General features: G+C 36.6%; 1 protein-coding gene across 3 annotated transcripts in view; it reads right to left on the bottom strand.

Annotated features, from left to right (window-relative positions):
* Positions 1–23,114, bottom strand: part of LOC116717697 (collagen alpha-1(XIV) chain-like) — a 125,847-nt gene that overhangs the window by 20,632 nt on the left and 82,101 nt on the right. For 2 of the 3 annotated variants that reach the window (XM_032559246.1, XM_032559248.1), the window contains 10 exons: positions 21,762–21,904; positions 20,958–21,067; positions 15,123–15,281; positions 11,810–11,887; positions 10,925–11,011; positions 8,931–8,957; positions 8,471–8,524; positions 5,585–5,680; positions 4,718–4,771; positions 1,150–1,203 (listed from right to left, as the gene is read on the bottom strand). In XM_032559246.1, coding sequence (XP_032415137.1) covers positions 1,150–1,203; positions 4,718–4,771; positions 5,585–5,680; positions 8,471–8,524; positions 8,931–8,957; positions 10,925–11,011; positions 11,810–11,887; positions 15,123–15,281; positions 20,958–21,067; positions 21,762–21,904 — 862 coding nt within the window. The remainder of the gene's footprint in view (positions 1–1,149; positions 1,204–4,717; positions 4,772–5,584; positions 5,681–8,470; positions 8,525–8,930; positions 8,958–10,924; positions 11,012–11,809; positions 11,888–15,122; positions 15,282–20,957; positions 21,068–21,761; positions 21,905–23,114) is intronic. The other variant, XM_032559247.1, reaches the window with a different exon arrangement.

The raw sequence follows: 23,114 nt of genomic DNA, 5'->3' as shown, positions 1-23,114 counted from the left end.
AGTGTTAACCGCAGCTGGTATCTCTAAGCCTTTATGAATGAGATCTCATTCGGTGTGTATGTTGTTTTCAAAAACCTGGGTGGGATGCTGTTCTCTGCAACTCAGGGAAGATGTGCAGTTTTATGATGAGGCATAAAACCAAATAGGGAAATGCAGCTGTGCATTCAATATAAAAAGACAGCTGGAAAACACACAAATACAGTAACGTGGGAATATTTCAAGGCTGAGCGATGTAGTTACATCGGCTGTTTATCAGAAGATACACAAGCTACATTTGGTCTAATAGATGTCAGAATTAGCAGGAAGATGAGATGAGTTCAAACCAATAGTTTGGTCCATTCTGACACTGGTGAGCCCAGCAGCCTCAGAAACCCTGGAAAATTGCAGAACACAATTTTGGTTGGTGATTACAGCATTCTCTCCATGAAGTCTTACAAGCCCCAGCCAAGAGAAAAATCCTCTCCAGCAGGTTGACATCTCATTATCCATGTCTACCGCAGACTTGTTCAGGCTACACACAGAGGGTCCACCACAAGGTGCAAGCACAAGTAAGTTTCAAGACCATAAAAAGATGATGGGCATTTTCCAAGAAAGCTTCCAGACAAATCCAGACAACTTCTGAAACAGTAAACTTAGATCAATGTGAAGAAAACAACAAGGAGATATGAAGAAACCTCAGGGAACAGCTCATGATCTGAAGCAGAAAGTTTAAAAAGCATACAGAGGCTCTAAATACACCTGGACATCCAGTGTTTATTACAGATGCGACAGAAGTCAGAAACATCTTAACATAAGTATTTAGGGAAGCTGCTAAACAGGTTATTATTTTTTTATTCTATATGTCTGGCCAAAGTTTAGCCTGAACAAAAATGTTGAATTTCATAAACATAAAAATAAATTTGTCCTTATCCTTTGTCACTGTTATATATATATATATATATACTGTATATGATCCATAATTTTTACTTCTTGACTTTTGCCTATCCTATCATAAGGCACAGTGACAAAGGATAAGGACAAATTTATTTTTATGTTTATGAAATTGTTTTTATATATATATATATATATAAAAACAAACAACAAAAAACATACAAAACCAAACACCAGAACCCACAGAGGATTAGAAGAAATATTGGTCGTTTATCTTACCCTTGCTCCTGGAGGACCATCTCTGCCTGGAGAGCCAGGGCTTCCAGGAACGCCCTGAAGGAAATACAAATATTCATATTTAAATCACCAAACACTATCACCACTTTGGCAGTATTACACTGTAAAGTGCATAAAAAGATTAAACTGATATTTCAAACTTTTTTCCAATAGTAACAACATCTACTGTTACTTAGCTGGGATCTTGTTATGCATATTTCTGCCATTAAAATATTCTTATTATTTCAGATTCGTGCCTCAAAGATCTTGACTTCAGATCTCAGACATCTGAAGGATCAAATCCAGTTAAACACTGAATATTTTCTCCTAAAGTTTTCTTAACAATAATACTTCTACACAAAGGTTAGGAAAGGTTAAAACCGTTAACTTTTTGTCTTAACGATCTTTTAGCAACAGTACATAAAACTGATTTATAGACTGAATGACCTCAGTCTTGGGACACAGACAGGCTTTCATACTCGCTGGTGACCCTGCTGCTCCATCTCTTGCCCCTTTTCCCCTTCAGCCTCCTCACCTCCCTGCAGGTCAAAGCACGCAACCAGTTCCAAAGACCAGTCATAGATTAAGTGTTGAGTTGATTTATCTCTACACTTTAGTATTAGTGGAAGGCTCATAAAACAGGACAGCTAACACCGTTAAAGATTCTACAAATTACAGACTGGGGTTGCAGAGGACAGGCCCGGGTGATTAACGACGTGCCGTTGTTCAGATCTTGGCTGAAGGACAGTCTCCCACATCATCTGCAGAGGTAGACCTTCTGCTTTGTTTTTTATGCACATGTCTAAAAACAAACATGGCTACCAGGGAAATAAGTTTTCACATCTGCGGAGAAGTTGAATGGTAAAGTACACCAGCCAAATTTTGATAACTTTTGCCATATTATTATGTTGAAATAAGTACATTATCTAATGCAATTATTTAAGCAAAGATTTTATAGGCAATGAATTTACTCATCATTCCATCATAAGTGTTTTCTAACCACTGAATCTGCAGTGCAGCTGATTCTGATACATCAGTATTAGGATCTCGTTACTGCAGGTCGACACACAACTAGATCTGCAAGCGCACACTCCGGCTCACACCGCTCAGACTTTCTTAGATTACGTGTTGAGCAATATGGGAACATAAGAGTGTGAAAGCACATACATCTGCCCCATATCTACAAGGAAACAATCAAAAGAGCACACGCATCCCTCTTTCGCACAAAGCAAAACATATTAACTGATAAATTACACAAGCGCACAGGCAGACTAATAAAAAGAACAAAGAATGAAAAATGAGAAAGACCAACACACACCCAAACCCACCCCTCTCTGCCATGCACTGGAGCAGCATTTTTCACACTCAAATTGAAACCAAGGTGGAGTAGATGCTCAAGACAAGGTTACACTAAATTTACTGCAGCAGGGAAAGACAAGAAAACAGGAAGTATAAAAAAAGACAGAGATAATTGATGCTTCATGGTGGTGATATTCTCTTTGGTTCCTCATATATTATAAATAAAAGCAGTAGAAGCTGCTGTATTACACACACTGCTTCACACACAATCATTCATATACCTTTCTCTCAAAACACATTATTACTCAGTAACACAAAGCAGCACAGGACAGCACTGGAGGGTTTTATTAATAGCACTACGCAGTCAGGAAGAGCTGTAGTGCTCCATCAAAATGTGTTGTGGCTCTCTCACAGGAAACAAGTTGTTCTTTCCTCATGAGAGGAGCTTTTATTGTACTTTATATTTTAAAAAAAATGTAAAAAAGACTTGTGTAAACATATGGTGCGGGTGAATCGCTGTGAAATATTGTCTTTATTAAAGTCTAATGGTATGCATAGAGTGGGATATAAAAAAAGAGTAAACACCATCCAAAAAAATCCCAAAGGTATCTGTATACAGTCATCAGGGACATCATTATCTGCAACAGAATGACGAGTCATTTTGGCTGACAACTGTTTATGTGCCCATCAGCATCATAAAAAACACCTGTTCAATCGAGTTGATGCATCTGTTGTCATGACAGAAATTGTTTGACTCAGAAGAGTTTATGAAATGTCTGACAAAGTGAAAATGTTTCAAGGCTGACCAACAAGAAAAAAAGCACGGAAAGAAATATTTGTCCCACCAACAGTGACTTCTGAAGGTGCATCAGTGTCTCAGTTTGACATTACCACCGACTGGCAGATGGGAGCAACAACTGTAACCAGTCCTGCTCAGTAGCATGGCAAAAAAAATGTTTTAACACAGCTTAGTTTTGCTCTTTGCCTGTTGCGTTGCTCAGTACAGATCCTGTTGCCCAATCAGGAGTTTATTGTTGCTTTACTAAACCTGAAACAAGCCGATTCACTAAATGATCAAATTTCTTCCAGCAGCTCTTGTGATTTATAATGACAATCATCCAGTTTGAAGGAAGAAAGGTTACATTTGTAGTTTATAGAGATGTAAATCAGGAACATGTACAATATTACAGATTCTCTGTAAAAATCAGAATAATGGAGCCATCAAACCACTGATCCATAAACAAGGTCAATGTTTATTCGTTATTCATTAAAGCAGGTGGACGAATCAGCAATAGGTAGAGATGCATAGAGGAAACCTTGGTTTCCAAAGAGGCCAAAAACAATATAGTTTAACAATATGAAATATTGAATAATGTATTAAAAACTTCTATTTGATAGATTTCATCAAAAATATCTCCCTAATTTGACCTCAAACAAAATTTTTGTATTATAATTTAAAGTAAAGCAAAGTAGTTTGACAAAAATATCTCCCTTATGTAGCCCACAAAAGACCCCCTGGAGGGGTAAAAAAAAAGCATCTAAATATCTCATAATGTTGATACAGTCTAAGTTCTAGCACAAGATGACTTCTACAAGTGTTTTAGAAGTCATTATTAGTGTTTTTAATATGCATATTTTGTTCATTCATTTATCAAACCAACTAAAAACTCCCTAACAATTTGCAGGAAGAGAAACAATGAAATGCAAAACCCATCTTGGAACGCTGAGTTATTAAAACTTTCACTTCATCTCCACTGGTGTCTCGAGCTCCTTAGGAGAAAACCATAAAATTAATTCATTACTACTTTCATTGGTTCACTGCCCAATAATGGGGATGTTGGTAACAATTATTCACATCTCAGTGATTCCATTAGATCGCTGTCCACGTGCAAGTGACAGCAACAAAACAGCACAGCTCTGCTAAAACACAAACACATGATGCAATTTACATGTTCATGATCCTCTATGAGGGCAAATCTCTTTACTATCCTTATCTTCCTAAGCTCTTGTTTAAAATGTTACTTCTTCATCTGTCTAAGCAAAAGACAACAAAAAAGAGAGGTATTAGAGGTAATATTTTCCTTAAAAGAAAAGCAGACTCTGCTCACTGTTGTAATTATGCCCATAAAGTGAAGAAATTTCAAAGCTTTTTTATACTTGTAGTAACTTGGGATATAATCAATACATGGAATAAAATATAAATGAGTCCTTGGGGATGTCAACATATTCCATGATTATATTTATTGTTTTTATGAAACATGGATGTTCTTACCATTGGTCCTCCTGTGCCAACATCACCTCTCTCTCCTTTTTCTCCACGAATGCCCTGAAAAGGAAACTTTGTCACTGAATCGCCCAATGGCATTGTGGTTTTGAATGGAAGCTAAAACACAACAACAACAAATTAATGGATGAAATAAATTAATTGGATGAAACTACACCAGTTATTTTGATTAGTTTGATTCAGTAGCATCCAGGATTTGTGTGCATTTATGTTTCCGTTTGATGATCCTGTCATCACAATTTCAAGGCCCAAAAATAATAATAAAAAAAATTTAAGCTAAAGATTTTTTATTATATTTTCGTCATGAAAACACTATTAAATGCATAGGTCCTAAGCAATTAGGAACATTGCAATCTTTTGTTGTAATGAATGCTGAAAATTAAGATGGTAATGTTGTGGAATTTCTGAAGTCTCAATTCCAAGAGAGAAAAATAAATGTTTCTCATCAACCCCGACCAAAAGACCTAAAGTGGCTGCCATGTGTATTGAACAAGGAGACATTTATTGCTATACATTTCTTTTATTTATAATTAGCCTGGCGACTGAGTGTTGACACAATGATGTGTGTTATTTTCAAGGTCTGTAAAAATGCCTAAAAGGTAAAATAATCACATCTGTGTTCATGTATAGATTTGTAGATGCTGCATATTGATCGTGTGTTTTTAAGGCTTTAAGTTTTGTTTTCAATACCTATATTATTGTTAAATTGTTAGAATACTATTTGAATCTTGTTGTACCAACAACATGCCTGGGACTGCAGACAAATATTAGCATCGACGGCTAAATCTGCCTTTCTAAGTAAAGTAAATGTGGCATAATACTTAGGAGTGAACAATTACTTAAACGCAGGCTTACTGGGGGTCCCTGAATGGAGAGTCCACTGGGTCCCTGAGGACCAGGTGGTCCTGGAGGTCCAGAAGGGCCGGTTTCCCCCATAGGTCCCTGTGGTCCCTATAAAAACCACCACAACAAAGGAACAAGGTTAAAATGATATAAATTTTGATGAGCCAGGGCATTTTTTATGAGGTCGATAAAAGACTGAAGGACAAACAATTGAACATTTGTCTCACATTCACAAACCAAAATTTATCTATTAAGCTGGTTCCACCTTGTAAGACACAAGAGCTTCGATGCGCAAAGGACACCATAAAAAGTTTTAGCATGGCTGATTTTTGTGGTCTTGTGTTGGGATTTCCAGGAAATTAATGTTTTAAAGCTTCTTTAGTTGTATTTTGAGATTATATGCAACACTGCTCACCCACAGAGACCAGAGGCACAACCCCCCCCCCCCCCCCCACACACACACACTTTTATCTCATACAGTTTGATAGTTTAGGCCTCTTTATTAAATATGTATGTAAAATCAAAACATTAACTTTACTAAAAGCTCCAAGATCTCTTTATCCCTCCAAATACAATTAATTTATTATTATGCATTATTTTAATTAAAAAAGTACTTTATTTTTCTGAGATCTGTCTCTGATCTATAAAATGTCAAACAGGTGATTTAAGAGTGACATACAGCCTCTGATCAACATCGATTCTACGATTTCTACGTTTGACCGTCTCTGTGGTGGGATATAGAGCAGGACTTCAGTTATATGTAATCTGGTTTTTAATGCTGTTGGAGTTTCACTTTATTACAGTTTAAAAAGTGCAGACAGTTTTCCTGCAATAGCAGCCAGAAAAGAGAAGTTAATGCGAACCAAAACTGATTTATGGTGTTTGGAGAGTTTCAGTACAGTGGCAGTCATAGCCAAAACAATCTTTAAGTGTGATTATTATTTTACTGTTCAACCATGCGCATCCTGGGTTTATGCGTTTCTTATCCATCAAAACACACCAAGTAACCACAGATCAGTTGTGCAAGAATGAAGGAGGAACAAAAACAAAGAGAAGGTGTGTGTTCAATCAATTGAGAATCAGATAAATTTACTATTAGGATCAAGTTGTGTAATATGTATTGCATGTCACATACACCATCTTTCTGTTTAAGTATTTGATAGTTTTCCCACTTACAATGAATGGAGAGGTCTGTAACATCCATTGTAGGTACATCTCAACTGTGAGACAGAATCTAAAAGAAGAAATCCAGAAAATCACATTGTATGATTTTTGAATCATTAACTTTTATTTTATTGCATGAAATAAGTATTTGATCACCGACCAACCAGGAAGAATTTTGTTTTTCACAGATCTGTTAGTTCATATTTAAGAAGCCATTCTATTCTCCACTCCTTACTGAACTAATTGCATCTGTTTAAACTAGTTACCTGGAGAAAAAATAACTCCTGTCAACACTATGGACAAAACCAAAGCGTGTCTAAGGAGCCCAGGAACAGAACTGTAGATCTACATTAGACTGGCATGTAGATCCCCAGCTGATTGTCATGGGAGCTACAGGACAATCGGCAAACAGCTCAGAGAGGAAGCAAGCACGGTTGGCACAATTATGGAAGAAACTCAAGATACTACACCGGAGGATCTGGTCAATCACCTTAAGACAGACAGTCTCAAAAGTTGCCCTCACTAACACACTGCACTGTCATGGATTAAAATCCTGTAGCACTCCCCTGCTGAACCAAATGTCCAGGACCGTTTTAAGATCGCAAATAATCCTCTGGATGATCCAGATGAGACATTGCAGAATGTCCTGTGGTCAGAGGAAGGCAGTGCAGAACTTTTTGGTATAAAGTCCAGTCACTGTGTTTGGAGGAGGAAGAGCAATGAGTACATTCCTAACAAAAATCACCCCAATCATGAAGCATGGAGGTGTAAATATCATAATTTCTGTGAAGGGGACAGGAACTGAACCATATATGAAGCCATGTGTCATGACTTTGAGTAACCGTGTTATTCCCTCAGTAAAGGCATTGAAAATAAATCATGGCTCCGTCAGAAGCCTGCAGTCTTTAGATCTTATACTGATAATAATAACAAAAAATCTTTGGAGGAATTTTATACTTGTGTTCCCAGTGACAGCCTGAAACCTGAAAGAGGTGAAAAAAAAAATGTTCGGAGGAGTGGGTCAAAATCCCTGCTACAGTGTGTGCCCGAGGAAACGCCTGACTTCTGTAACTGTAAAAAAGGTTTCTGTATTACGTTTTAATTTTCTTTTGTATCAAATACTTATTTCATGCCATAAAAGGTTTATTAATAATAAAAAAATCTACAATATAATTTTGTGGGTCTCTTTGTTCAGATTCTCTCACTGATGAAAATTACAAACCTCTCCAATCTCCAAGTGTTAAACCTGAAAAATTAGCAGTGTATAAAATACTTATCTTCTCCACTATAATGTTAAAATGGTTACTGGAGAATAAAAGGGGAGACATGTAAAAGTTTGTTTCTGCAAAATCATTTCAGTTTTATTCAAAGACAGAGGTTTCAAGATTTACTATTTCATTTAAAAATTTGAGAAAACGATCAAGTGACATTGGCTGTGTTGGAATATATTTGAATAAACTGGACTGAGTTCAATTGAATCCACGTTTTAGATATTTGTACTGTTGGACTTGTTAATCTTGTAAGGGTTCATATAGTATTTGTTGTGAGCTGAAATGAAATGTGTGCCCAGCTGAGAAGAAATTTCAGATTTTTTCCAAGCTTGTCTCCCTTGTGTGGGATTCCATTTGATTTTGTTTTTGTGAAATAAAACACAGTCAAAATAGTTGATATGCATTTCAGACTGATACTACTACTGAAAAATAACGTCCCAGAAATGAAGTACCCATTACTAACCGTCACTCCTGGTTCCCCCCTGTTTCCTCTGGCTCCCCTTATTCCGGGTCCACCCTAAACCGATGATAAAAAAAAAAAAAAAAAGAGTAGCAAATAGCGTCATAATATAGAGTCATAAAACTTATAAATTTTAACAGGATAAAACTTGAAAAATCTTAATTGGCCTTTTCATTGTTTTTTAAAGCAGACAGGCAATTATAAAAGCAACCAACTTTCCACATAAAAAAAAAAAAAAAATCTAAAAAATGTTGTGTTATTTGGATCCAGTAGACTATTGTTTAAAACAGACTGGCTGTTTTTTCTTTATTAAAAATACTAATTTAACTGGAATACTGTATGTTGAATAGGCATGTCATATTCAACATATTCTATACACATTCAACACAGAAAAATGATGGAATGAGCACTTTGGCTAAAAAGATCACTCATGGAATTAAACAGTAGGGAGGATGTAATTTACCTCATAAAGAAACAACTGGAATCCAGACTTTAAGAGAAGAAACAAGCCAAAATTGACAAAATTTGCCACAATAACACTCATTGCACAGAAAAATAATAGATTAAAAGAGAAACAGCCAGCCCATGAGATGACAAAAGTTGTTGTTTGTGAGCATAAAGTTAAATAGGGTGGCAGAGCATTTGGGATAATGTTCATCTGAGTTACAAAACACCATTTGCCACTATTAGTAGAGATGCTAATAAGAGCATTTTCAGGATTCAGTTTATTAGAGGTGGTATTCCAGTTATAGGCGTCTTTTAATACTTTTATTCATCAGGGCATTAGTGGATCTTGTGTAAAAAGCTGTTTGGTGATATTCTCTCTGTTTTTGAATTTGTGATGCATAGGAGTGTGTGCTATGATTTTCTCACACAGTAATCTTCCTTCATCCTTGATAATGCTTAGCTGCACAGAACACAGACAGTGGGGCTGTTTTTCCTTGCTTGGAAAAAGTCTAGCAAGAAGACAGTGTGTGTGTGTGCGTGTGTGTGTGTGTTTGTATGTATTGTGCAAATGGTGGAAACTATCATCATGGATTTTTTCATGTTTCAGGAATGTATGTATTTAATTTTATAATGAATTTGCATATATTTGGGATAAACAGGGTGTATAAAAATCCAAGCAGATATGCTTTTCTTTTCCAACAGTATGAGTCTCACATTTACATACTGCAAAGAAACTAAAATTAGCTTCCAGCAGGAGTAAAACAAATAATTACATTTGGATTTGTATGCGGGCCCCCAGTAATGAAAGAAAAACACAGCTCTATGATTTTCTGAGTAATTTGATGCCAAAGACAAATTTAAATCTTGGATGTAAGCCAGCATGGGCACTTTCCAATTTCTATCAAAAGGAGATGATAGATTGGGCATGCCTTACTTTCCAAATGCTGGATTGATCGTTGGTTAATGTTGAGTGTTGAACTGTGGCCGGGTTAAACACACAATATAGAGGCGATGAGTGGAATATGAGGCATAGAAAACTGAAGCGGTTAGCTGCTGAATAAATCAGAAAAGTCACCTCACATAGTGTTATTGGTTGAAAGGCAAACATCAGAACAAGCAAGGATTGTTACAGAAAATTACCTGAATCAGCCTGCATGGTGGAAAAAAAAATCTATTCTAATTATTATATATTAAAAACAAAAAGGTATATGCTTAATCACCCAAAAATAATACCTTAGTTTTGGTTTAATGGTTTGCAGTGTTTTTATTAGGATCCAAGGTTTGGCACAGGTGTTGATTGTATTTCAAACATGACTGAGAAATACCCAGCTTTGAACAACACACACTGTTATGCACCTGAAGGTGAATAAAAACATAAACCTAGCAAATATTTCGTTGTTGAAATTGACTTTCGGACCTAAAAAAAGCCCAAAACAGAAAGAAGAGAGGGATGTGATGAGTAAGTTTGCCTCTGAAATCAGTAAGTCACTGTTCATTTGATTGAAATAAAAGTAGTCTAGTCATTTGTATGGATTTATTTTTACATAATGATATCAAGGTGAGTCATTACAACTCATATTTTTCTTTTTTCCCACCAATCTTGTAGATTTGTAGCTGCATTCATCATCACTGTGTGTTGGTGGCCCACTTTGAGCCAAACGTCCGCTGCCAATCAGATGGGCTCACATTTGACTCCAGATTACTTTGGCATAGGGAGAAGTTCGTACTAGACAATAGTTCTAAGGTTCTCTGGTCCTCTGGTTCCAAAATAGCCTCCAAATTTCAGCCTTCTCCAAACCAACTGAAGATATTTGTTCTGATATGCTAGGTTGACATAAAACAAACACTGCTTCGCTCTAATCTGTTTAAAGAACACTACATGAGAGGTCTTGTTTTCATACAGACATAAGTGCCATTATTGATATGAAAATAGTGACATATCTTCATGCATTCCTGTGGACTGAACCATAGAAGATCAACCCAATCAAAAGAATAAACTGGTGTTCATACAGGGGGCCCAGATGGTCCTGGAGGTCCTTTGCTCTCCTGAGAACAGGTACAGGCATGGGGCAAGGGAGGACACTGCTCCTCCACTCTCTGAAAGCACACACACACAAAGAGCAAAAATTGAATGACCAAAGTCCATAACTACAGATACAGCTGCAACTGTTTCATAACAGGCCGAGACTACAAGCACAAATGTCAGCAAGTTGGAAATCTCGCAGTTTAAAGAGGATCTGCAAATGGAAACTGTTTAAGTAATGCTAGCTGTGTTAATGATGCTACATGCAAGAATAAGTACTTAGATAAGTGATGCAGCTCCATAATGATTTTGCAGTAGTTTATCCTACAGCCTGTATTACAGCAAATGTCCTCACACAGTAATCTCCTCTTTTTCACAGTGTAGGTTTTTAAGAGAAATCCTAATTGGCTAAAATCAGGATTGACAGACCAAAGCAACACAATAAAATGGAGATTGGAAATCAACCATAAAACTTTTTTATATTTGATAAAATGTAATATTTAATGATATATAACACTCCACCCTCAGGGATCAAGACGTTATTGAAACAGCTGCTTTTTGAGGGATGAGTAAAGTTTTATTGAATTTTGGTCTGAATCAAAGTGCACAACTCTAAAATTTTGGCAAATTATTCTTGACATTCAGAAAAATAAATTAACATTTGTGTGCATGCCAAAAGACGAGGCTGTTAATTGTCGATGTTCTTAGGTTAGTCACTGAATGAATCTAGAGAGTCAAAGTTTGATCATAATAGCAATCACCCCACGTATTATTTGTGTCAGTTTCAGACAGCTAATAAATCTCTTGCACAAGAAAGACGGAAATAAAAAAGAAACGTTTTAAAGCGTGGCTGATATCCTTCTGTTTCTTACCAAAGCTGGCAGCTCACAGCACTTATCTCTGCTGGCCCAGGACGTGCTGCAGATGATGTCAAACATCTGCAGCTGAAACTGTAAACACACACACCCAACCGTTTTTATTACTACCGCAAATAAAACATTTCAAAATAGAGCAATACTACAGGACAGATACAGAGTAAAATCTGGCTTGATAGGCAAGATATGATTATTTCATTCACTGCATATTATTTCATTGCAGTTATGCATATTTCATTGCATCAGATGCACTTTTATTTGGCATAAACTGTGTTTAATGGAGAAAATATTCAGAAGAGACACTCTCCAGAACAAAGACATTAAAAGCCATCAGGTCTCGGAAACAAATGTGACCCAGCTGATGGCTATTACACAGTGTTCAAGCTGAAAAGGAGTTTATATTATAATAAAAGTTGACATTAAAAAGTAGTAATAAAAGAAAGTGATGCTGTGGAAAGTCCCACCTTGGATTAACCAGGCTGGGATAGTTTTATCTTTAAAGTTTAAATATATTCTAGAAGAGACATGAAAGGCTTTGATACATGACAACAGACTTGGATGGAAATGCGTTTTTCTTTCAGAAAACTGTTTTATTTAAACAATCCTTATCTATAATACAAAATGTTATCTGCCAGGACCATGACGCAGAGTAAAGCAACAGCGGTATTCATTACTAGAATTGGAAAAGTAAACGGGTTGAAATTTTCCAATTTAGTTCAAATATGGTAAAAAAAACATCAGCATTATTAAAAAAAGAAATACATTTAAAGTAACTTTGCCCCAGTATCTGCTGTTTTTGTTAGTTGCTGTAGATCAGGGGTCTCAAACTCCAGTCCTCAAGGGCCGCAGTTCTGCAACTTTTAAATGTGCCTCTGCTGCAGCACACCTGAACAGAATAATTAGGTCATTAAGGCTCTGGAGAACTGATCTACACAAGGAGGAGGTAATTAAGTCATTTCATTCCAGTGTTTTGTACCTGTGGCACATCTAAAAACTGTAGGACTGCAGCCCTTGAGGACTGGAGTTTGAGACCCCTGCTGTAGATTAAAGAGCTGATTTTGGTGTAATTGTCTTAGTTTGGGTCATCACTATGTACCATTATAATGGGTTTTAGATTAAAATGAGCCAAGAATATCTGTAATCCCTTTGGGAACTTGGTACATGTTTATTTTTGTCATGTTACAATCCCATTAAATATATTTTATTGAGATTGTATGTGAAAAACCAACACAAAGTAGCTCTAGTGGTGGAGTGAAGGGAAAACTATACATGAAAATTCAGTCACTTTACTTTGATACCCCTAAATAAAATCCAGAACAAAATCCAGAAGAGCCCACTTGTGTGCAATTTGAGTTCAATACATATCTAGCTATTCTATGAAACTTTGATAGTGATCAAACATTATCATGAAAGTCAAAGTACACAGGGATCAAGCTACTGACAAACATTTAAAAAGTTACCATTGGTTTAGGTTAAGAAAAATTTGCATTTTGAACATATCATGGAACAATGGTAAACCCATTGCTGAAAGTAGACAGACATGGCTGAATTAATCAATTTGCAATCTTAAGTTAGTCTCATATGTTCTTATCACAACAAAATATTTTGCCTATTTTTTGTGGATCTGTTGTAAATTTGTAGAGTTTTATTTTGCAGATAAAGGACTAACCAGCAGACTACCTGAAATAAGTATTAATTAAAGCAGCAGCCAAGAGGCCCATAGCGACTCTGAAAGACCTACAGAGATCCAAAGCTCATGTAGGAAAATCTATAGGACAGCTGTTAGCTGACCTAAGGACATTGAATCAAGATTTATGGACCACAGAGTGTTCTGCCAATTTTTGAATGAAAGCGCATGGACGTCTTGTTCAGTTTTTTACAGACAAATTACAGAGAAAAAAAGCATACAAAAAGTGCTGTGGTCACATGAGAATACATCTTAACTTTTTTTTTTAATTGAACAAGTTGTTGGTGGAAATAAACTCTTTGTGTCATCCTGAACACACCATCTATGAAAAGACTAAGTTGTAGCTCAGACAAACAAGATGTTCATGGGAAAATGGATGGTGCTAAGTACAGAGAAATCCTGGAACTAAAACTGCTGGAGGACATAGAAAGACTTGAAATGGGGTGAAGTCACCTTCCAGGAGACAAGCCACCCAAACATCAGAGCTACCAGGGAATGGTTCAGAATACACACGAGTCAAGACTTAAATCCAACTGAGAATCTGTTCATAATCAGATTTTCAAAAATGCTCTCCCTTTAATCAAAGTAAGCCTGAGCTAACTTTGATTAAATGTTAGATATTTTAAGATATCTTTAAATATCCCCAGATATTTAAAGATTGTAATAATCTAAGAGACCTACAGCTGTGAATAGAGTGAAATGAGTTTCTACAGAGCAGAAACTCATTGCCTGCTGAATATAATGCACACTTCAAGATTTTTTTTATGTGAACTTATGTCGTTTTTCACAATTTTAAAATGATTAGATGCTGTCTTGGTGAAAAAATAAAATTAAAATCTCAGTGGGATTATTACTTCTAAAAAAAAAAATCAATGGTGAAAGTAGCAAGGGGAAACATTTTCAAATAAAATTGGTTGAGGCAAAATGTGAAAGAGTTCATGTTATGGATACTATTGTAGGCATTTTGTGTGTCATCGTCTTTAGTAAACCCCCCTCTCTATAATCTGCACTTCATCTTTTATCTGGGACCTACACTTTCAGATTTGGGTTATTTACTCAATTTATATCTGAAGAAGCCTCTTCTCAACATGATAAAGTCATGATCAATAATTATTAATTAATAATAATAATAATAATGATGACAATAGTGATTATTACTATTATATTAATGATAATGATAAGTTTGAGATTAGATATTTTGAAAACAGAATAAATAAAACCTGCATTGCAAGTAAACACCTAATAATAGTTCCATGATAGCACTTTGTATTTCCAGCAGGATATCTCACATTCTGGTGCCCAAAACCACTTTTTTCATACATTTGTGACAATTTGCAAATTTCTACTTGCCATAAATAAAATGAGCTCCCACTGATTGACTCACTACAAGGTATTTATGGTTGCCATCTTTCCTGGGAGTAATTCTTCACACATTTTTCACACCCTCTTCATACCCTCTTGGAAGATGGAGGGGGTGGACAGCAAGCACAACATATTTTTCACAAATTAATATTTTGTCTTATTTCTCTCTGTAAAATGTGAAGAGTGGACTCCAAGACACTTTTTTTCCCCACCATCCTAACATATTTTTTTGTCTACAGATATACATTAATCAGTACTAACCGGAGCAGAGCTGTCTCTTTTGGCTCTGGACCGAACCATTTTCCCCAGGACCTCGACTCCGTCTGTGGTGATATTCCCAGCCGCTCTGATGGACTTCTCCCCGACCACAGAGCAGTCTAACACCACCTTCACCGATGTCTTGCTGATGGTTACATGGAGCTGAGTGGCAGAGCAAGAACAGGGTCAGAAAACCAGGTGTGATAGACATTTCCTAATTGCCAGACATCAGAGTAAGACAACAATGAGCAAGTTGTGAAATTATCCTTAATTCTGCTTAAATCTAAATGTGTTGAAGCAATCTAACTAAACACAGCGTTAAGCTAGTGGAAATCAAGGACACTTTTACTAAGTGTCCCGTAACTTGAAAAGGTTGCTGGACATTCAGAAATACCCTTGAAAATAAACCCTTCACTATTTCATAAATGATATTACTACAAAATGGATACCATAACATTGTTACTTAATTGGTGCCTAATAAGGGATTATGTTTACCTTTCAAAATTAATCTTCTAAGAAGCTTTCAAGTAAAAGTTTTTGCATAAATTAGTCCAATTTTGTGATCTAAATTTCTCAGGAACCTGCATGAAAGCAGGATTAGGTTTTGCTTTCAAAATAAAATTATTTCATGATCTTTAAAGTAGAAATGCTGCTCTTTTCTTTGTTTTGAATTAGAAAATTCTTTAAATTCCCCTTGTTGATGTTTCATTACTACTGTGCATCTTTTTGGTTCTGTGTATAACCTAACCATCAAAAATAAATGATCTCACACACCAAATTGAACAATTAAATTTTTCCAGAAGTTTTTCACCATTTATTCTTATTATTCAGTTGTCAACTTTTGGGTTTATATTACCAGTCAAATACATGCAGTCAAGAAAAAAGGTACTGCCAGTGTGATTTTAGGCCAAAGCTGGCTTGATGTGCCAGACTAAAGTTGGACTCCACAGTATGGAAATATTCCCAGAGAGTGTATCAGCAAATGAGCTCAATAATCACCCTGACCATAAACTCCTCTGTGCCTGTGTTTTTTCCCCTTTTAGATAAATACTTTCCAAAAGTATCTGCAATGAGCAAACAAATAACCCAATCCACCCTGAGCTCTGGAAGTCTGTGAGCTAAAACTGCCTACTCAAGAGAAAAGTGCTGCCAGATCCATGAACCATCACAAGCAGATGTCTGTACAGTTAATGAGGAAAGAAAGCGGCATTCTGGTGAAGGACAGTAATAACCTAAACCATTAGCGTCTGTGCATTTCCCGATTATGTTTTTTTTTCTCATAACCTCTATGCTCTTGCTCATCTTCAGCAAAACATGCACAGACCCCCTATATCAAAGGTGCATAAATGAATGTTATTTGCAGATAATATGGAGACAAAGTTCAGATGTGAGAGCCAGAATGCAGTCCTCTGCTGAGGTGTGAACATCGTTTTTTAAAGTGACTTTTGTGTCCTTCGGTCTGGATACTTCACCGGGCATAATATGTGCTGAGCTTTTGTGAAATAAAGCATAATGAAAATTCTCCATGGTGCAGACATTTAGCTGATATTTAGTGGCATTCAGTTAAGGTTAATATTAGTGGTGAGGGAATGAGTGCAGGGCAGGGAAATGTCGATGGTATACAAGCAGCACCATGTGGTATGTGCATGTCCGTCGTTCTGTGTTTCAGCATTGTCCTCCATGTGACTCTAGCCTTCATGCTAAATGAAAAATGTTTTGTTTGCACATTTCAGTTTTATAAAATCAAAATGATCTTGCCAACAGCAGCAGGAAGTAAAAGCAAATGTTTAATATTTTAATTTATTAACCTTTTTTTCTCTCGTAAAAGGACAGGAAGCTTACCACTTCCTGGATGTGCTTTTCTTCTAGTCATCAATAAAGCAATGTAACTTACAGTGGCTATTAATTCACACGCATTTGTCAATTTAACTGAAACCCAATTAAGTAAAAAGATGTGAAAAAAAGCACCTGGTTTCTTAACTTAAACGCATACATTCTTGATTCAGTTTCAACATTCAGTCTCCCCGGGTTCACACCTGCCATCCGTTATTGTGAATTTAATTAGAAGAAAAATTAAGTTCAGCTGTACCAGCAGCATTTTCTTGACATCTGGTCTTTTATGTTATTGAGCAAAAACCATAGCTAAAAACCATGGTTTAAAAGTTATTTCTGGCAAATAACATCACGGTCCAAACAAACCCACAGAACAACATCGTCCTGGCAACAGCGTGAGCTGGTGTTCCTCTATCAAAAGTGCAACTGGGGTTTTCGTTGAGCTAAATCAAAATATAAAGCCTGACTGAATGAAAGTTTTCACCCATAATTTTTCAGATGTCTACCAAAAAACTGGACCTTAAAATAGATGTGATTTTTTTGTCTTTAAGGAGGAGTGAATGACCTAGTCAAAGTTCACCCCTAAATATGTGGTCTCCTGAAGATGGGTATTGAAAAAAATAGGGAATGATTACAAGTGACAACAATCTGGAATAAGAGGGAAAAAACACACACATAATTTCACTGGATCAGAAATTAGAATCAGATTGAAACTTAATCCCACTCATTAATAATAATGGATCAGAATCCAGATCAAGGCTGTTAAACGATTACTGTCACTTATTACAGCTAACTTCCTACTGATTGATGCCCACTGCTGTGATTTTACATAATGTCTTTAAGTGCTGTATATGATTTTAAGATATTAGTATACGAATACACAGCATATTTTTAACTACATCATGAGAGGCTGTAAGTGACTGAGAGCTAGAAAACCCCAAATAGTTAGTTAAAGCTCTAGAATGATGATTTGTAGTTCCCAAAAAGAGTTTTAGCACACATGACTTTTTAATGTTTAATCATGTGGGCATGTACAAAAATAGCCTTCACATGCCTCTGGAGAATATTATGGCTCTGAGCAATGTGCGAGTTACAGCAAAGACAAGTTTCTCTTCTCCCCTTTGTGTCTCCGTTTTTTACAACTATATTTTTCTTTGCAACTAAAACTCAGAGTCATTTCTATTTATTCCTCTGTTCTCTGCTTTTACCTGTTTCTGTTTTCTGTCTCTCCCCCCTGGGGTTTGTCAGCCTGTCTGTGCGCCTCAGTAAGCTTTGACAGATCCTACTGGGTTTCCTGCTTTAACGCATGGCGTCTTCATATGGTAATCCTTTTCTAAAGGCCACACAAACAAGCTCATGCTCACGAAGATTCCTCTTATTCACTTGTCATCCTGTCTAAATAGAAGCAAACACTTCCTTTGGTCTGGCAGTCCTCTGCATCTGTTCCTGCTCTGAACATTGCCATGTTCGCCAACAAAGGCAAAAGACTGAATGATGGACAGCTACTCCCGCACATTTTGAGATAAGGAATGGAAAACTGGAGGCTGGTGGGTGGTTGTGAGGTTGTTTTTAGCAAAAAAATATACTTTAAGTAGTGACAGTACAAACCGGCTAATCCTTAAAGAAGAAGAATGCTTTATTTTCCAAATCCTAACAAGTCTCTTAGAACTGACCAGTTAGAAATACTTCATCTTAATGGGGTTGATCAGAGTTTTGCAGTCTGCATTGGTCATTCATTGAGTCTGTGGATCAGGACTATTATTCCACACCTGCATTATTGTTTATGTTATCATTTTTATTTTTAAGTGTTTCTCATAAATGGGAATAAAAGTTTTTCTGCAACAGAAATCCCGCTGGACTTTGGTGCTGCTATTCAGTGTAATACCACACAATTTACATAAAAATAAACTTCATTAAAATATCTACATGAAAAACAATTCAGCTTAATACTATACCCACCGGGGCTGAGCTAAATTAGAAAGAGAAAAGAGATCTCGTTTTCTCAAATTCTCCTGTGTGTGGTTCAATCATAAACAAAAGTTAAAATATGAATAAATCAGTAAAGACAGACTGTGAGAAGGGAGATGGGCTCTTTAGTTGGAGGTTCAAACTCTCTAAAACAGTGCTGATAAAAAAAGAGAACAATTCTCAGCCCACGAGGCTCTGAAATCTCCACAGCCTAAATGTACAACTTCAAAAACATCCAAATACTCGTGGGATCTTCCTGTTTTTGTGCTTCACAGCTGCCTGTAACCTACAGTCCAGCTCCACCAGCTCCCCTCTATTCAGCACAGTTTCTGTGCAGCAGTCGAAAGGTTCATCTGCAAGTGTATTATGAAATTGGTCTTTATTAACTTTCACATGGACTTGCAAAAGTATTCATACGATTTTATAGTTTTTTTATAATTTGCACCACAAACGTCATACAGTTTATTGGGATTTTTTATGACACGCCAACACAAAGTAGTGCTTAAACTGTCGAGCTAAAAAGTTACTTGGTTTAATTTTTTTTCACAATTAAAAATCTGAAATCATGAAACTTTTCAGAACTGTACTGTACAGAACCACATTTAGCTACGATTACAGCTGCAGGTCTTTTGGAGGATGAGGATGTCTCAGTCAGCTCTTCTGAATTCTGAACTTTTCTTTACAAATTACACCAGTCAGATCAGACGGAAGAGCCTGAGAAATTCCATTTTCCAAGTTTTGCCACAGAATCTCAATTTATTGATTCGGGTCTGGATTGTAACCCATCATTCAATCAATCATCTGCAATTGTAGAGCATTTTGCATACAGATAGGTGGAACAAAAAGTGCTGTACTGTGGATAAAATTGGTTAACTGCTTAATAAAAACGTGAAATTATTGAAGTAAGAAGACAAATAGATCAATAAATTATACAATTAAAGTGATGTGGAAAAATTACAGTAAGGTCACACCTGCTAGTTGTATTGCTATATGTTTATTCTAACTTCCTGTATATTCCCACCAAGTTAAAGCTATTTGGGTTACATGCACAAGGTTGGACGTTGTTTTCCCCAGCTGCATGGGAACCAGTCTGATTCCCATGCTTTGGATCCCTTATCCCTTTGTGTAAAAACTCATGTGTTGTCTCTGCCTGGCAGAGCTTTCCGTTCAGACTTGCTTCATTATTGATTGTCCTATGAGCTCTCTGCATTGTGCGCAATTCATGAATAAACCTGATTGAGTGATTTTACCTGAACAGTGCTTGGAAATAGTTGTTTTTTTTCCACGACAAAAGACAATGAGGATCAGGAAAAAATATTCCTCTGCAGCTCTGGCGGCATTTTTGGGGTCATTATCCTTTTGGAAGGCGACCCACTGCCCAGTCTGTAGTTTTTTGCATTATAACAGGTTTTCTCTCACAATTGTTTCCCTCTGTCCCTTACATGACCCGTGGATAATATCAAATATGTCTGATGGTTTTCTGCTAACAGATTCTCCCTGCTGAGTTATGGGTCTGAAGAGACCTTTTCGCTGTTTTTTCTGACAAACGCTCTCCTTCTGGCCCTCGGCTTGACAATCATGTTCTAAATTATACCTACACTTGTGTCACACTCAGATAATGGCTATCATAAAAGCTTGTTTTATAACCTAAACCTGCATAACCTTCTCAACTGCTCTATCCCTGACCAGTCTGGTGTTTCCTTCGGATATAATGATGGTTTTTGTTCATTAATGTTTTCTGGAAAACCTGTGAAAGAACAGCTGTAATTGATAACACTTTTACCAAAGGTTGTTATATTAAAAGGTCAAGTGACAGTTTTTATTTGTGAAACATTTCTGAAAAAGATTCTTTTATCCTTTTCCTTCAGCGGCTTTAATACTTCAAATAAAATCCTGATCAAACACATTGAAGTTTGCATAACATGACAAAGTAGAAACATTAAAGGGATATAGAAAGTTATTCAGGGCCCATTTTTACTTCAGGCTACATTCACACTTTAAACGAAATGGTTTAAGACACTTGTACGCAACACACACCTTGTGGAAGCTGCCGTGAAAAACCTTTTTGATTTCTGGTCCTTCGAATGTGACAGTCTGGAAGTCTCCTCTGTAGTCGTGGTTGAAGAATGTCAGAGTCTTCCCAGAGCCTGAATGCAGGCGGAGTGAATGTGGGATGAGGTTAGAGGAAGTTCACGTTTGCAGACAGAATTAACTTTTTTTGGATTCAACTCAGCTATGCTGTTTTTGAAAAACAAACCATTTCAATGATACCATTTTTATAAATATCACAAGCAAAATAAAATGCTTCCTGAAGCACTTTCTCTTTGTTTGTACTGCAGTAATTTGGAGACAAGAGTTGCAATGTGAGCTATGAGTTCAATCCAATTTACAACTGAATGAATATTATTCAGTCAGATTTAAGAGGTGCAATTATTTGGAGAAACAAAATGCTTAGATCAGGTATGTCCGATGCCAGTCCTTGATGGTCGGTGTCCTGCAGGAGTTTGATGTTCCCTTTGCTCAATATGGCTGAATCGAATGAGAAGACTCATTACCAGATCCTCCATAAAACTTTCAGCCATCAACTCAGCAGTATTGGAGATTGGACACTTCTAAAATGTACAGGACAGTAGCACTTGAAGGCTGAGTTTACTTACTGCTTACTGCACTGCTCTAGATAAAGGCCAAGAACATTTGATGGGATTAAAAGCAATACTCTCAGCCATGTTTCTGTAGTTTTGCTTCCAAAATTGTGAACTTCCTTGGCTTACTTGAAGGGAAGCAGGAAAACTAAAGGAAAGAAAAAAGAAAACCAAAAAACTTTCAGCGACTCAGACTCACTGTCGAGGATTAGGCCCACCATCGGCTCATTGTCTTTGTTGAGGATTTCCCACAAAGCAAAGGGCTCCTGCGGGGTCTCAGGGAGCAAACGGAGCATCATAGAAATGGTGTAGTCAGATGGCAAACCTTCAGGGTGAAGGTACCTGTGGAGCAGACAAACAGAGAAAAACAGCAGGCTTAGCCGTGTCTTAGACCAACATAGCCTCTGGAAGTCTTTTACAAGTGCATTTTGACTCGCTTCAGCTGCTGCAGCGGCTGGTGGAGCGCTCTCTACAGCTTCAGACAGACTGATCAAAGAACCCACCGTGTTTTGAATAACTGCCTCTGAGCATGAGGTTTTTTAATGCCACCCTAAACTTTCCAAACTGTTCATTGTGGACAGTTTTAAAAAAATAGAGCAATCACACAACAAGAAGGTACAATTACAGCCTGTTGACAGCACAAACTGGAAAAAAAGCTCCTACAATGACAACATCACAGAAAGAAATACATTACAGGAGCTCAAATGAAGCCATTAAAAGCTTCCAATTACCTTTGCTACACAAAGGATTTCTATTTTCATGCAAGGAGGCTCTAGATAAATGCTCCCTGGTGGTAACTAGCAACAACATCAGTTTTTATGCATTTATTTGAATGTAGTACCTTTCTGTGCTGCATTAAGAGCTGTGTTTTAAAATGGTAAAGCAAAACACATTAAATTTATGAGAAATTCATTTAAGCAAGTTATTTTTTTTATTACATTCCTACATTTTCGAAAATGCTGTCAAACCAAACGCTTTTGTAAACCCCACTGAATCGTTTGAAATACTATTATTATTGATATTAAAACTTCTTCATAGGAAAGAAAACTGCAAGAGTACAATAAATATCGTAAGTCACCACTGATGTAAGAGTACATCCGGATTATTTTATTTGCTGATTTATGGGGCATCTATTCTGACCACACAGTGTCCCATTGATCAGTAAATAAAATAATGTGGACGCAAATTTAAAAAATTTATAATTTGGAAATAATCTATTACCATCCCACACCGAGTCTTGGAAATATCCATCTCCTTTGTCTTGCAACCATCTTGCAAGACTGCAAGAACTTCGGTCTTGCAACCAAAATTCAATCTATCAGATCAAACTTCGTCAAATTTAGTTCTGCTCTCTGACTTTGTCACTCTAAAACGTTAACTTCTTATTCTGATGGAGAAAAATAAAATCCATTTTTTATCTTCATCATCCCATCAGATGTCTGAAGGTTTTAGATCATGACTGACGGCCCTGTTCATATTTTCCTCCATCTTAAAAAAAACAACAAAAAAACAAAAAACAGTTCCATCTGTAGAAAAGAAACTTCGGGTCATG

The sequence above is a fragment of the Xiphophorus hellerii genome, chromosome 3 (genome assembly GCF_003331165.1).
Source record: "Xiphophorus hellerii strain 12219 chromosome 3, Xiphophorus_hellerii-4.1, whole genome shotgun sequence".
Classification (NCBI taxonomy): Eukaryota; Metazoa; Chordata; class Actinopteri; order Cyprinodontiformes; family Poeciliidae; genus Xiphophorus; species Xiphophorus hellerii.
Note: the sequence above shows the minus strand (reverse complement) of the source record. Positions and strands in the feature narration are given on the sequence as shown.